This window comes from Hyalella azteca, unplaced genomic scaffold (assembly GCF_000764305.2).
Source record: "Hyalella azteca isolate HAZT.00-mixed unplaced genomic scaffold, Hazt_2.0.2 contig8698, whole genome shotgun sequence".
Classification (NCBI taxonomy): domain Eukaryota; kingdom Metazoa; phylum Arthropoda; class Malacostraca; order Amphipoda; family Hyalellidae; genus Hyalella; species Hyalella azteca.
Genome location: NW_025938784.1, coordinates 34353 through 49574, shown reverse-complemented (window position 1 = coordinate 49574; position 15222 = coordinate 34353). Strand labels below are relative to the sequence as shown.

Below are 15222 nucleotides of genomic sequence, written 5' to 3'. Positions count from 1 at the left end.
TCATGCACTCTCTGCAGTACAACACGCAGCTAATGGAGGAGGCCTTGGCCGTCAAAATTGTGGATTCCGCGTTCGAGATTTTGAAAGAGGTTGTTGAACAGTCGTAAATTGGTTGAACGAATGAAGGGATTGTTGTTTACTTAATTTTAATAAGATAATTCCACAAACTGATAAACTTTTTCCAGTGCATCTCCACCCGACGTCCCTGTTAGCTAAATTAGTCGCGTTCATAATTTTCACGAGTTCAATGCTTGTATCTTATTTTTAATCCTAATTGTAAATGATTTTTTATAAGCCGCACATAATTTACTATGTAAGCAAGATTTATCTCTCACCTAAAAAAATTTCCTCGTGCAAATTTTGTTAAGAAAAATTCGACACTCCTGAGAAGACCATGTATCAGATATTGCCGCAGTAATTCCTCAATAAGTTTTGTCATAATCGGTCTCTCCAAAAAAAAAAGAGTATATTATTATGGTGTCCTTTTCTCACTTCATGGATGTCATTTTTTTCACGCATAGAAGTCTTACGATCGGTTGTTCGTGGTGATGAAATGTTTTATGTAACGAGAAACTTATCGGCTCCAAAGATATTCTGAGTTCGTTCAGATGCCAACTCCTTTACTTCCGCCTTGACTTGAGGCTTGAAAAAAAGCCTTTCTTGACGCTAATGTCACTCCAGGATAAATGTGCCATGGGAACCTGAAAAAAAAACAGAAATTATTATCAAACTAAAAAAATAAGTTTTAAAAGTAATAAAGAAGTAATCTTTTAATGTATAGAAAAAAATCACTGCGAAAATTTACACATTCCATTTATCAAAGTTGCGACTGTAATTTTTAGAAAGAGAGTAAAAAATTACCCTAGTTCTAATGGTTATTTCAAAATCTTCAACGATCCCTAAAAGTTCAAAAAAGACTCCTCCGGACGAGTAATATGCAGCATTAAATTGGAAGCTGTAGTGGTTCTAACTTCTGATTAGTTAAAAATGCTATAACAGTACAGATAACAGATTGTCTTCTAGCCTATTTCTCACATTCTTATAATAAGCATTGAATAATAAGGAATTTTGTGAAGCGGAAATCACATAGAGGGTGCGATTAGGAGTCAATAAAATTTTCTACTCAAAGTTTAGAGTAAGAGGCGAGAATAGCCTCTTATTCTTCTAATTAGTTAGGTTGGCGCAGGAGCTGAGTTGTTTCCCAGGTTGCTGCTGGTTAGAGCCGGCGTGGGGTCGCGATTCGCCGCTCTCCATGAGCCAAGTTACACACTCCTCTTGTTACGCTTAGTTTACTTTAAACGGTCATGTCAACGACTCATTTTTTTGTCATAGGACATAAGAGGAATGAAGAATTGACGCTTCCAATAGCTAATCGTCGTCTGGAATACACGAGTACCTTCTTGTAGTCCATTAATTATTTCTTTTCTAATCTTCAGTACAAAATTGAGATGCGTGAATAATAAACCTAATTACGGAGTCGCGTTTGCATGTTGCCAGTTGCCACGGAGAAAATGATATTATCGTAAAAAAGTCATTGTTGACAATGGAAATGGTAATATTACAATTATTCCCGATTGCAATAGGAATAATTGTAAACCAGAACGATATTATTCTAGATTCAATTAATGCATAACGCCTGCATGTACAATTATGATGCTCAACCGAATAGGTAGCTAGTTCATTACGTTTATTGTATAAATCTGAAGTTCGGTGAATATTTATTTATATTATGGAATTATACTATAAAATATAATCCGTATCACAAATTCTAGTATACAATTATATTCACTGTTGTTTCGCGGAATGTGATTGATAGCGAAAAATGTAGGTATAAAAATTTTGGGGCCCCATACACTTCGACTGCGACTCTCGAGTCTTTCTTTGCTCGCCTCCAAACTTGCTAAATCCGCCAGAGTATGAGGCCTAACAATCTGAGCCTAGCCAAATAAATTAGGGCTAAAGAGAGCCTGCTCGCCGCACGGCTTTCACCAGCTGACGCATGATTAGGCTCGTCATTTAGTCGCCAAATGCCTAATGGTGTGGAGCGTTTGGTCGTGACCGACTCCCAGGTTATTGTCGAGCCCCGGTTCTCTTGACAAAATTTATTAAGACGTATCGAGACATGCCGTTTGGTGTACCTACGAAATAATATATTCAAGTGCGGCCAGAACTTAGTAAAGGTAAGGTGGATAACATTTGAGCGTAATTTAAGAAGGAAGTGGTAAAAGTGACAGTACGAGAAGTGTCTCGTCCGCAAATGATCACACACCCCAACTCACGTGTACAATTTGGGCAAGGGCGAAGAGAATGTTTTTTAAATACCATCGAAATGATTTAGGTTATAAATATGATGCATTTCTATAATGTAGATTAGAATATAACAGTTCGAAAGACACCAATAGCTTATTTAGCTTGAAGCCTAAGCGCATGTTACAGTGAGAGAGACACCGGAACGTCGGAGACTGGGGGGGGAGGGTTTGTCAGACATGAGTGTGTGAGGCGTTAGGCTTAGCTGCCTCGCACCTGTAGTTCCGTAGTCTCTGCCCAAGTTTATGCACACCCAAGTTGTATTCCATTAATATAATTAGGTCATTTCATTTATAAACATTTAAATGAAATGTGTTATTTATTTGAGAAAATGTGTATCAACTATCAAGCCTAACTGGATTTTTGAATATAAAATTATCATACTTGCGTTCTTGAACCGGTTAAGTAAATAAGTAAATGTAATAAGAAGAATGTTGAAATTAACCGCACATCATAATGTATTATGTTTATTTATTTGGGGTCGCGCTGTAAATAGCAGAGTTTTCTGGTAGTAGACAAAGTTCATTGATGACATGTGCGCTGGTGCTAGGGATTGGTCATGAACTGCTCATTCTTCAATGAACAGTTTAAGATATATTTATTCCTATGCATTTTTGTCGATTTAATGTGTTGGAAGAATGAATATCAATGAAAGAATGTATTAAATATGATTACTTGTGCACTACAAAATTTCATACTCTTAAAATATAATTATTTCAATTCAAAGGGACACTATTTAATTTGATTGAATAGTTATTTCGACATCCGTTTTTCTACAAAAATCAATAAATGACGTCAATTTCGTCAGACACAAAACTGTTATTCGAGTGCTGTTAATTGTATTATATTAATTTATTGTATTAAATTAATTTAATTAAATAATTTAATTGATTCAAAATTAATTAATTGTTTAACGTGATTGTGGTTATCAGGACGAGCAGATAACTAGTCAATAGCAGACACAAAAATGCCGCCTCAAGCACACACTGGGTGACGTGGTGAGCCTTTTTTTTTTGGTTATTTTAGGTGACCTATGTAGAAACTTACTTTCTTTAGGCTTACGACCCAAATCCCATAATTGTCACGAACTACCGGGAAGGCATCCGCTGTCAACGATTAGGGAAATGATCGAAGGAGAGTAGCTTCTAACTGCCGACAACTGAAGACTGCACAGAAATTTAAGCAAGATACAAATAATCCTCACACTAATTATTGTAATATTTTGCTTTAATTTAGCATTATTTTCTTTTTAACCAGATTTCAGCTGGTATGTCTCAAAGTGAAGGATGGCTGCGGCCAGCCGGATACCTGGAGCAGGTGCAAAGTAAATTATATGACGATCATAACTTCGGCATCAGCTACGTGCTTCGAATAGTTACATCTCGAGAAGTGAACGACTGTGATGTGAAGCAAGCCTTCATCCATCTCCTCAGGTGTGTGGTAGAAAGTCACTAATGAGGTCAAGAAAGACTTATATAACTCGTTTTCTTGAGGTATGTCTATTGACGAGCTGAAGTACTGAACTCTCAGCTAGGTTACATCAAAGGAAAAGCTTTTAGAAAAATTGTATATATATTTCAGTGAAGCCTGTTTATCTGCATGTACTCACGCACATAGATTTATAGATAATATGAAACAACAGTAGACAAACAAATTTATCGGTTGATTTCTTATGATGAATAAAATAAAATAAGTGCAACTGAATAATTTAATTGATTTGAATAATTTTATTATAATTATGTATTTCTTCATCCTCACTCTTTCCTGATATAAGCGCATCTTCTAGTCGCATGAAAAATATAGATGGAGGCCATTGAGCTCACGTAATGAGCTAAAATTACCATTTCTTAACTCCTTAAACGAGTAACTTATGCGTTTTGTAGAAGGCTTAATGTCAAAAACTGTTTGCACTGACTAGTTATGTCGAGCGAAACAAATGGCTTTTTGCCCTGCCTAATGTCTAAGTCAAAACGAAACCTAACTATTCGCTTCATGTACAGGAAGACCATCAACTTGAGGATGTTGCCCAAAATGAGAGGCGGTCATCTCTGGATGAGGGAGCTGCAACACGAGGAACTTGATTTTCAGGTTGGTAAACAACAGCATACAATTTGCTGAAGCTATTTAAAATTAGAATTATATGGAAGTTCCGTAGAATAAAACTTACGAATAATCATCACTTTATGGATATTTTGCGCCGCAATTGTTTCACTCAATCATCATATAAAACAATACTGGTCTCGATGCTCTTTTTCCAGACGCTCAATAATGAAGATGTCAACGCTGTGTACCACAACATGGCGACCTACAGGTACAACATGGACGTTGGCCCGGCGTGGGCCGTGCGTTTCCTCCCGCTCTCACCCAAACAAGATGACTATATCAAGCAAACGACCATGGAAAACGCGGATACAAAACTCAAAACACTGCCTCACGTCAGCCACATTGTGATGAGCTTCCACCACAGCATAACCGACGGCTGCACTAACGTGCGCCTCATCCGACATGTCTTGATGATATTGAACGATGTTATAGCGGGGAACCCAATAGATGATTTCCAACAGTATGCTCAAATGCTTGATATAAAGAAGCAAGAATCAATTTCAGAACAATTGGAAACTGCATTCAAGAATGACCCCGACCTGTTGAAAACCCGGGTAGAGTCTCTGATGAGGTCGTTTCCCGAGGCCTTGCTTGGCAAAGCGTATCCGCAGCCTTCGAAAAGGCCACCAAAAATGGTGTGCATTCCTCGCATTCTTGACAGTAGAAGTACGGTAAACTTTATTAACCGTTGCAAGAAAGAAGGCATTACAGTTCACACAGGATTCAGCTCGGTGATCGAGGCTAGCATCGTCCAAGCTCTGGTGGATGCAAACTGTCTACAAGATGAATTCACCATTGGGGGACTTCACTGTATCGACCAGCGACGCTACTTTAACGATGCTGAAAACGCGTATGGTAACGGCTACGGCATAATGGATGTCACCTCTGATGTATCTAAGGATATTGTCGCAAACTTCTGGAGCCATGCTAAGCAGTACCACGCCAAATTTAAGGACCAACAGAGACGAATGAACAGCATGGAACTTGAAGTGATAAATAAGCTGACCGGAAAAAACCCACTTGTGTTCATTGCCACTCAGGGCATCGACTATCCTCTTCCGAGAGTTGCTCCGTACGTAACCACAAACGTGAGAGACGTTACAAAGATTTTAAGTAACTTTGGACAGAATGTCGATTTAATTTACTACGACTGGATGTCTGCGGTGCAGGAAATTGGATATGAGTGGGTAAGCTCTATTCACACTTTCAACAGACAACTCCTGCATAACTTGCATTATAATACGCAACTGATGGACGAAGCACTCGCTCTCAAAATCGCTGATTCGATTTTTGAAATTTTGAGGCAGGTTGTCGAACAGCCCTAAGGCAATTCAATATCTGTAACCTTCATTTGAAATAAAATCAATCAAGTCTTCGTCCATTTCACCCGGCGGTTGACAAAACGGTGAACTGAGAACCTATGGATAGACACTCAAGAAGCCTGCAACTTGACATGCACTTATAGACTAGGAAATGAATTACTGCATTATGTCTAATTCCTAATCAACCTTCATCTCGCTACTGCAGTCATACATGGTGCAAAGATACAAATCTTCCTTGAAATACGCCAAACTTTGAATTATTAAGGGGGCGGTATACCCTAAAATTTTCGGATTTGGCTTTTTCGGTTTTTAGTCTCATCTTAAAGCTGACGTTATGCCCTATCCAACGGTACCAATGCCATCTCTTTACGTTGATTTATGCTTTCACGACATTTCATGAAAGGGGGCGGGTGGGGGAGTTCTTTAAGTAATTAGATAGGAACTAATTAGCTGCTGAGCTCTTTAAATAGTGTCTACTTGAGTTGTGCTGCAGTTACCTGTTTAGCCTCATCTTAAAGCTGACATTCTGCCCTATCCAACGGTACCATTACCATCTCTGTACGTTGATTTATACGTTCACGACACTTCGTGAAAGGGGGACGGGGGGGGAGTTCTTTCAGTAATTACATAGGAGCTAATTCGCTGCCCAGCACTACAAATACAGTGTTTTTATGAGGTATAGCTCAGTGTGCCTTCGGGCGTTGTAAGGGGAGGTGAGCATGTAATCGCTCCCACCATCCTTGAGTGGAAGCAAGCTCCAGAAACGTTTAGTTTGGTATCTATGCTACATTGAGCGCATATTGTGGTGCGCGCGGGACTTTGTCGCGCTCTCCTCAACATTCACACTTATTGTCACGGCAAACCTATCTCCTCCTAGAGTTTTGAAGCTACAGCGATGAGACATATACCATTCGATTTGTAAAGACCATACCTATCGAGTAACGAAGCCCTTTTTTAGATTTGTGCATAGTTTAGATTCATAATGGGGGGAGGGGGGAAAATTTGAAGAAAATGAGAAGAAAACGGAAAAATGCGTGTAAAAAAACTAAGGCAAAAATAAAAAATCGGGCTTCGTTACTCGATTGGTATGGTTTTTACGCATCGAATGATATGCGAGCCAATGTTGTAGCTTGAAAACTCCTAGGAGATTGATTTCTACAGTACCCCCTTTTTTGTCCGTTTTCTATGAATTTCACGTTTTCTATTAATTTTCCGAAGAAATCATACGAACAAAATGTTCTTATCTTTTGTTTTTACATATATGTGTAAAGTTTCAGAAAGATCCGTTAGTAAATGTGGAAGTTTTTCTGGAGGGTATACGTAATGATAACTGCAATTGCTAGATTTGGCGGTCCTTTTATCTACAGCTTCAAAATTTTAGAAAGAATGTCTACTTTCAGGTTTACTTATACTGTTACATGACAATAATTATATTAATTAAACAACTATATCGAATCTCTTATTTGCCTTGAATATGAAAAAGTAGACATCTTGGAAGTAGTAAATTAAGATCAAATTACATAAACTATTGCTGAGCACGAAGTATAACGGAAAAGATAGTTTACCTAACTAGTAGCATATCAAGCCCTGACATCAAACCATCGTTTATGCTAAATAAAAACAAGATTCGATAACTTTGCTACAGTACACTCGAATGTTCTGTGCAATTAGGGTGAGTTCACATTTTGTGTAGATGCTTGTACAATTCACGATTTATACAGCAGTTCTGCTCTAATGTTATGAAACATGCAATTTGCGATCTCTATGCTCAGTAGTGTGCTTGACTGGTAGTCAGAATATATAGTGTGCGTTCAACTTACGCCATCAGTCTTAAGTAAGCCCCGTCCACATAGCCAAACTTATCGTCAGTCTATTATATATGCCCAGAGGTGGGCAGTAGCGCGCTACATGTAGCGGCCGCTACATTTTCAGTAGCGGTAGCGGTAGCGGCTCTACATTTAAGGCAATGTAGCGGTAGCGGTAGCGCCCGCTACATATTTAAGTATCGATACGAGGTTTTCCCGCTTTTTTCAGCAGCTACAAAATGAGTCAAGAAAACGGTAAAGCCAACATTTTCGATTTTTAGGGTAGCCGGTCTCCTTAATAGTATTAAATATTATTTTAAAACCAGCATGACACATACATATTATAAATTACAGAATAAAACTGTACGAATGATTTCGGTGTAATGTTGTCAACCTCAGCCTGTTACTAGTGTCAACATTTTAGTTGTTACCTGTTAAGTTGTTACCGGTTACCACTTACAGGTTTTTTTCATCTTTCAGTTTGCTTACAGTTATTTTTACACAGTTATTTTTATATTTCACCTTCCCTACATGGATGTCTACTTTAATCTACCAATCTCAAAAATAATCCACATATATACACAAAAAGACTAATTTTTTAGATTGGTAGATTAAAGTTCACATCCATGTAGGGAAGGTAAAACATAAAAATAACTGTAACTTTTATTTACTGTATCTAACCCTGGGTTAACCCATACTAGTTCGGTTAGGTTAATTGCAATAAAGTTGCATTGATATGTTTTAAAAATGTTTTATTATCATTAAATGTTAATGAGTAAATCCCAATAGCAAAACGATAAATATTAAGAGATTTTTAATAATTTTGGCCATTGTAGCGGCTAATGTAGCGCGCTACATTTTACTGTAGCGGTAGCGGTAGCGCCCGTTACAATCTAGTGGATGTAGCGGTAGCGGTAGCGCCCGCTACATTTAGAGCATGTAGCGGTAGCGGTAGCGGCGCTACATTTCAAAGTAGCGCTGCCCAGCTCTGTATATGCCATGCCAAAGTTTCACATGGAAGACGTGTGGAAAGTTGACGGCTTGCATAACGGGTGGGTGGAGTTTGAGGTTTGACAAACCTGGAAAAACGGACGGACGATACCTTTGGGTTAGGCAAGACTGACGACAGCTAATCGGTATCCGTCTAATCGGTCAAATTTCTCGCTCTCTATCTGTATTGTTGTTGAGACCTGTGCCATTGTTTATTGCTAGCTCTAGTTTTGTACGAAAAAATTATATTAAAAGATGTACGGCACGGGGTGCACAGTTTCTTTTATGAGTTAATAGATATTTACGGCAGGTTTCCATTCCCGTGGCAAATTAAATCGAAAGGCTATGGGGACACAAAAAAGCACTGACCGATGTGACTGGTGGGAAAGCAGCCGTGCACCAATCAACCCTGACAGGAACGCCTAGCATATTTCCAGATGACCACCAGCAGCCCTGGATTAAGCCATCCGTCGGTAACCAACCCAAGACATCATCTTGCTTTAAATATCAGGAGCTTTACGCCACCATATTCTGAAGCGAATAGCCCAGTGAGTAATGGATATCCACCTGACTCCACCATCGAATCATCACTTCATACCATGACTTCAGCTCGAACTGTGAGTAGCTGACAACGGACTGCTACCAAACAGCCCAGCTCGCCAGTGGAACTGCATGCATCCTGCCGTGCACCACCAGACTGTCACTTTTAGCTCACAACATTCGGGGGTTAGGTTTCAGAAAGCATAGTTCTGTTCCAAAATCTATCGTCCTTCGGCGAGCGACTTCCGCAGCTTCGCTATATTACGGAACTTTCAGCTCACAGCATCATGGGTTGGGTTTCAGATAGCATAGTTCTGTTCCAAAATTTAACGTCGTACGACAGTGACCGTTAGACCGTAAGCTGATTCGACACACGGTACAGATACGGACGGCTCCGACGCGCTCCGTCCCAGTGGTGTAAAATTTTTTCGCGTATTGGTAGACGATGCTGGGCCATTCTACGTAAGGCTATTTTCCTGTTGGCTGATTGATCTAATTCAATGGATGTGATCTGTCTGGTGGCTTGCGGCTGATAATGTTATAGTCAAGAAGTGTTATAGGCTACGTTATTGAGGGAAGACATCAAGTCCATTCGATGCACGGCAGTGGTGGTCTCCGACAGGCGTCCCAATTTCAGCATTTTTCTTTTTCCATTTTATTTATTTCACTTATCCGGTTCACGAATATATTAATAAAATATTAATATATTAATATTAAAATACTAATATATTATTGTTAAAATATTAATATAAAATATATCATTATTTTGCTTATCCGGTTTAACCGGTCTGCTCTCGTGGTCGAGAGATTTAACGGCATGCAAGAGGCTGCGATCGAAAGACGCTACCAACTGTAGACTGCTGCTGGTGACTGTGCAGGATACAGCCCAGGGCCTATACTTTCAAAAAAAGTTAAGAGATCGTAAGTTCATCAGCCAATCATTGACGGCCTTTCAAGCAAAATCCACCAATCACAGACAAGAAAATAGAGCGTAAGTACTTACGTTCACTTAGCGAGTTTTGAAAGTATGGCCCCTGGTCGGTCATGTGCTTAAAGGTGCGATAAAACTAAGTGACTTCCCAGAGTTTAATTCAGCCTTTGTTAAGAAGGATGCTACACCTTTAGAGAGAGCGAATTTTTGCAAGAAATGGCAGGAGAGAATCAAGCGGAAAAGCACGGAAACTCAGGTCAACCACTCTCACGATGTCAAGACAACACCGGCCGCACACGGTAAATCCGCGGAACTGGAATACAAGTAAGAAGTCATGTCCATAGATCCAGGCGTGAAAATAATGTAAGAAGTGAACGCATGCATCAAAGTGAAAGTGCACAAAAGTTTTGAAATGTTTTTGCATGAACTCGGATTCCGTTTTGAAAAAAAAAAACAGGTATTACTTTAGATTAAGTGCATCCAAAAAAGGGTGTTTTTTAGTTTAATTATATGTTTTTTTGGGGTGTAGATAAAGAATCTGAAATCCGTTTTTGGCGGTCGGCATCGAAAAACCGATTTTTATATATGCCGATTTTTATATATTTTCTAAGATAAAATGCAAGTGAAATATCTTGGCCCCAATATCCGTGGATTTATAGCGTTTTTAACTTAGCCTCGGTGATCCATATACTCTTGCAACCACGAAATGGCAGGCAACCACGACATTGCAACCACGGTCAGGTTAGGTTAGTTTTTTTCGCCGATTTTGCCGATTTTTGCCAGATTTTTTTTCGACGAATTTGAGCCTCGGGGAAAAAATCGGTTTTCCGATGCCGACCGCCAAAAACGGATTTCAGATTCTTTATCTACACCCCAAAAAACATATAATTAAAAAAACACCCTTTTTAACACGTTTTTAACACGTTTTTCTTAGCTTAGCTTCGCATTTGTTTGTTTGTTTGTTTGTTGTTAACATTGACAACGAAAATTAGCCCACTTCTGATTGCTCTAGAGATCTGAAATTCGGCATGCAGGTTATTTTCGCCTAACAATTTCAGATACAATCATAAAAACTAGCTATTAGAGCCCTAAATTAGCTTAATTGAGTAAAGTATATATAAATAGTATATATATAGTATGACGTGCGGGCGCTGACGTTATAGACGAGCAGGCGCTGACGCTGTGTATCATCGATACGTACGTCAAGGCAAGTAAATTGGCTCGCAACAACGTTTTTCATGTGTAGCAACGGACTAAAAAGGAGAAAATAAAATACTTAAAAAAAACTTTAAAAATCCACGTTTTTCTTGTGGACTAAAAAGTAGAAAATAAATTGTGGCTCGCCCCAAAAAACGTGGGTCGGGCTGTACGTTTACCATCAGATTTCCAAAATTCGTGTGTTGTGTGCTTTTCTCATAAATCTGCCCGACACACGTTTTGTGGGGCGAGCCACAATTTATTTTCTACTTTTTAGTCCACAAGAAAAACGTGGATTTTTAAAAAGTTTTTTTAAAGTATTTTATTCTTTACTCAGCTTCGCGCTTGTTTGTTTGTTGTTAACATTGACAACGAAAATTAGTCCACTTCTGATTGCTCTAGAGACCTGAAATTCGGCATGCAGGCTATTTTCGCCTAACAATTTCAGATACAATCATAAAAACTAGCAATTAGAGTCCAAAATTAGCTTAATTTAGTAAAGTATATATATATATAATATGACGTCCGGGCGCTGACGTTATAGACGAGCAGGCGCTGACGCTGCGTATCATCGATACGTACGTCAAGTCAATTGTGCTTTTCGCTTTAATCATAAATCTGCCCGACACACGTTTTTTGGGGCGAGCCATAATTTATTTTCTGCTTTTTAGTCCACAAGACAAACGTGGTTTTTTAAAAAGTATTTTTTATGTATTTTATTTTGGATGCACTTAATCTAAAGTATTACCCAAAAAAGCGAATTGTTAAATTAACTGTGATCGAAAAGGAGTGCATATAGACATTATTAGTATTACAGAAACACTCCCCAAAAATAACGGGGGGAAAATGGTACCTATTGAATTTCAGTTGCCAGGTTTTGACTGTTTTCATAACTTGAATAAAGAGCAGTGCAGTTGAGGTGTAGCTTTTGTGGGTTAGAACCTCTTATGGGGCCCAGCAAGTCAAGTTATCTATCTGCAGAGCATCAATCAGCTAGGGAATCAGTGTGGTGTGGACTTTCTCTCAGAGGCAAAGATAGCCTCCTCATAGGCGTCGTGTACAGATCACCAAACAGTTCCTCTGATAACAATAGAGTACTAAACAGTCTTTTACCTAGCATGACTTTCCGTAGGTCACACACGTTGATCATTGGTGACTTTAATCATCCTGAGCTAGACTGGACAGAAAGATACTCTCCAAGGGATGGGAATCACCCAGCATCCTTGTTCATGGAGTCTGTGAGAGACTCCTTCCTAGTCCAGCACGTTACCAAGCCAACCCATTATAGAAGTAAATAGACTCTCAATATTCTAGATCCAGTGTTTTTAGTGATGAATCAATGTTAGATAAGCTTCGTCACGATGCTCCATTGGACAAAAGCCATCACCAATCATTGTTTTTCAGCATTAAGTGCTGTACAGAAAAGACACCTCGGTAGCGTGATCGAGCGTTTGAATTTTGCGAAAGGCGACTATGATAAACTCCGTGAAACAGTGAATAATTCGAACTGCTTTAAGGACATGAATGAGGCTGAGTCATGGCCATTTCTCAAGGACACGGTTATGTCTGCAGTTGCTGCGTGTGTACCTAAAATTAAGCTCGGTGGAAAAAAACTCAGTTGATAAACAGTAGAGTTCTAGCTAAGCTGAAAACCAAGAAGGAAGCCTACCAGCGATATTTACAGACTCGTAGCGATGCTGATTACTACCTATACGCCAAAGCTCGAAATCAAGCCAAAAAGAAAGCTGTCGCACCGCAGTAAAAATCTTCGAAAAAATATCGCCAAAAATTCAAAAAAGAACCCGAAAGCCTTCTTTTTGTACGCTAGCTCGAAGTGCAAGACAACGGACGGTATATTTTATTTGAAATTAGATCAACGAAAGATATCCTCTGATGAGGGCAAGGCTAAAGGTGCCTGTGCACAGGGATAGTACTAGCCGCTAGTTCATCCGGCGCTTGAACTGTCCACGCTACTAGCCTCGTGTATAGGGAGGGGTTCAGCCGCTTCAGAGTCATGCGCCGGCAAGTGCCCGAGGCGAGGCCGAGAGAGACAACGATGTGTTGATATCTTGGCTGGAGATTGGAGTCTTGGAGAAGTGGCTAGTAGCGCTGATGCAGCCATGGTGAGAGCATCTGTGCCGCTCCTGTGAAGTATCTTGGGTCACGTGAATCATGGCTTGTTTGAACGATAATGTTTCTAAGAGGAATCCAACAAAGTAGATTCCAGACGATATTCAATTATTTTTTGAAATATTCCAAAAATATGAATTAAGGTATAATGTTTTCCATGATGGTTACTCCAACAAAATGAAGAGAGAAACGAGTATTTTGAAACGGAAAGAAGACCTTATTAATCAGGGTTTAGTTGTTCCCGACGCTGTATTTTTAAGGGCTATAATATGGAGTATAAAAAGACGTACAGACTCGAGTTGTTGAAGGTGATCACACTATCCATCTTCACAGACCTCACTCGACGGCTTCTAACGACTCACTGGCGGGCGCGAGCGAGAAGATAGCGGCACCTTATACTCTCCTCGTGTGTACAGGCTTACTAGCCGGATAGTCACCAAGCGACCGACACTAGCCAGATTTACTAGCCGTCTGAACTATCCCCGTGTACAAGCACCTTAACGTTCTTAAACAGTTTTTTAGTAGCGTATTTGCTGAAGATGACTTGAACAGTATTCCAACTATTGAGGAGCACCCAGTCGGCTCTTAATTAACCAGTTTTGAAATACAAGAAGAAGTTCTCTAGCGCCTGATCGCTCTAAATCCCAACAAGTCATGTGGACCGGACGGCTTCCACCCCAGATTACTCAAAGAGTTAGTAACCGTCCTAGCCGGCCCTTTGACGTCATTTTTTCGAAAAACTTTAAACGAGGGGATCTTGCCGGCTGACAGGAAAGAAGCTCAAGTGACACCATTGTTCAAAAAAGGTGACAAAAGCTGCCCGGGCTACTATCGCCCTGTCAGTTTGACAAGTGTCGTTTGCAAGGTAATGGAATCTGTTGTGAGGGATCGATTGATAGATCATTTGACTGCTAATAATCTCCTATCAGACTGTCAACATGGCTTTATTGCCGGGAGATCCTGCACCACTAACCTCTTGTCGACTCTGAACGAATGGACCCGCCTGCTGGACGAAAGAGAACCAGTAGATGCAGTGTTCCTTGATTTTGCCAAGGCATTTGACAGTGTCCCACATGAGCGGCTGTTGTGTAAATTTAAGTCTTTGGGAATTGAAAGTAATGTACTCAAATGGATCAGAGATTTTCTAGTAGGGATAATCAGACTGGGCTTCCGTGCGCAGCGGCGTGCCACAAGGAAGCATTCTCGGGCCTATTTTATTTGATGCGTTTATAAACGATCTGCCAGACCCAGAAGCTGTGTCTAGCGTTTGCTCGATGTATGCTGACGACACAAAAATTTATAATACAGGGAAGAATACCGAATACGTCGCAAAAAGTACAGTTGCAAGGTGATTTTGACAGGCTGGTTGACTGGGCTGATAAGTGGCAGCTGCGTTTTAACGCTGACAAATGTAAAGCTTTTCACCTTGGCAAGAATATTGAACAGCAAAATTACAGCATGAGAAGACACGGTTGCAACGGCAGAGTGATGATGTCGAAGTCGACAATGGAAATATATTTAGGAGTTAAAATTGACAATGAGTTGACATTTTCTAAGCATATTGAAGGTCAAGTTAATAAAGCCAATAAACAACTTGGACTGATCAGACGCTCTTTCGAGTTCCTAGATGCAGAAGCCATGAAGCAGTTGTTTGTTGCTGTCGTGCGCCCGAACCTAGAGTTTTGAAACGTCGTGTGGTCACCGAAATTTGAAAGCGACAATAATTTAATAGAGAGTGTTCAAAGACGCGCAACAAGGTAGTTCCGGGCTTGAAAGGCAAGTACTTTGAGGAAAGATTATGAAGCTTCTAAGCCTCAGTTTTTGATGTCTGCGTGGAGACCTCATTGAAGCATGCAAGTATACTCATGGCTTATAAAAGGTCCCAGAATGATTACTA

At 39.8% G+C, this 15222-nt stretch overlaps 1 protein-coding gene across 1 annotated transcript; it reads left to right on the top strand.

The window, feature by feature from the left end:
- The first annotated feature begins 3293 nt into the window (after positions 1-3293).
- LOC125178296 lies at positions 3294-6025 on the top strand. The gene is made up of 4 exons (XM_047881711.1): positions 3294-3305; positions 3565-3740; positions 4308-4395; positions 4566-6025. The coding sequence occupies exons 2-4, from the start codon at positions 3577-3579 to the stop codon at positions 5733-5735; spliced, it is 1422 nt and encodes a 473-aa protein (XP_047737667.1). The 5' UTR covers positions 3294-3305; positions 3565-3576; the 3' UTR covers positions 5736-6025.
- The last annotated feature ends 9197 nt before the right edge of the window (positions 6026-15222 follow it).

Excerpts from the sequence above, each read along its gene's own strand:
- LOC125178296 (XM_047881711.1), top strand. The coding sequence starts at position 3,577 with ATGTCTCAAAGTGAAGGATGGCTGCGGCCAGCCGGATACCTGGAGCAG. Across the intron at positions 3,741-4,307 it reads GCCTTCATCCATCTCCTCAG|GAAGACCATCAACTTGAGGA; the intron begins GTGTGTGGTAGA and ends CTTCATGTACAG. Across the intron at positions 4,396-4,565 it reads ACGAGGAACTTGATTTTCAG|ACGCTCAATAATGAAGATGT; the intron begins GTTGGTAAACAA and ends CTCTTTTTCCAG.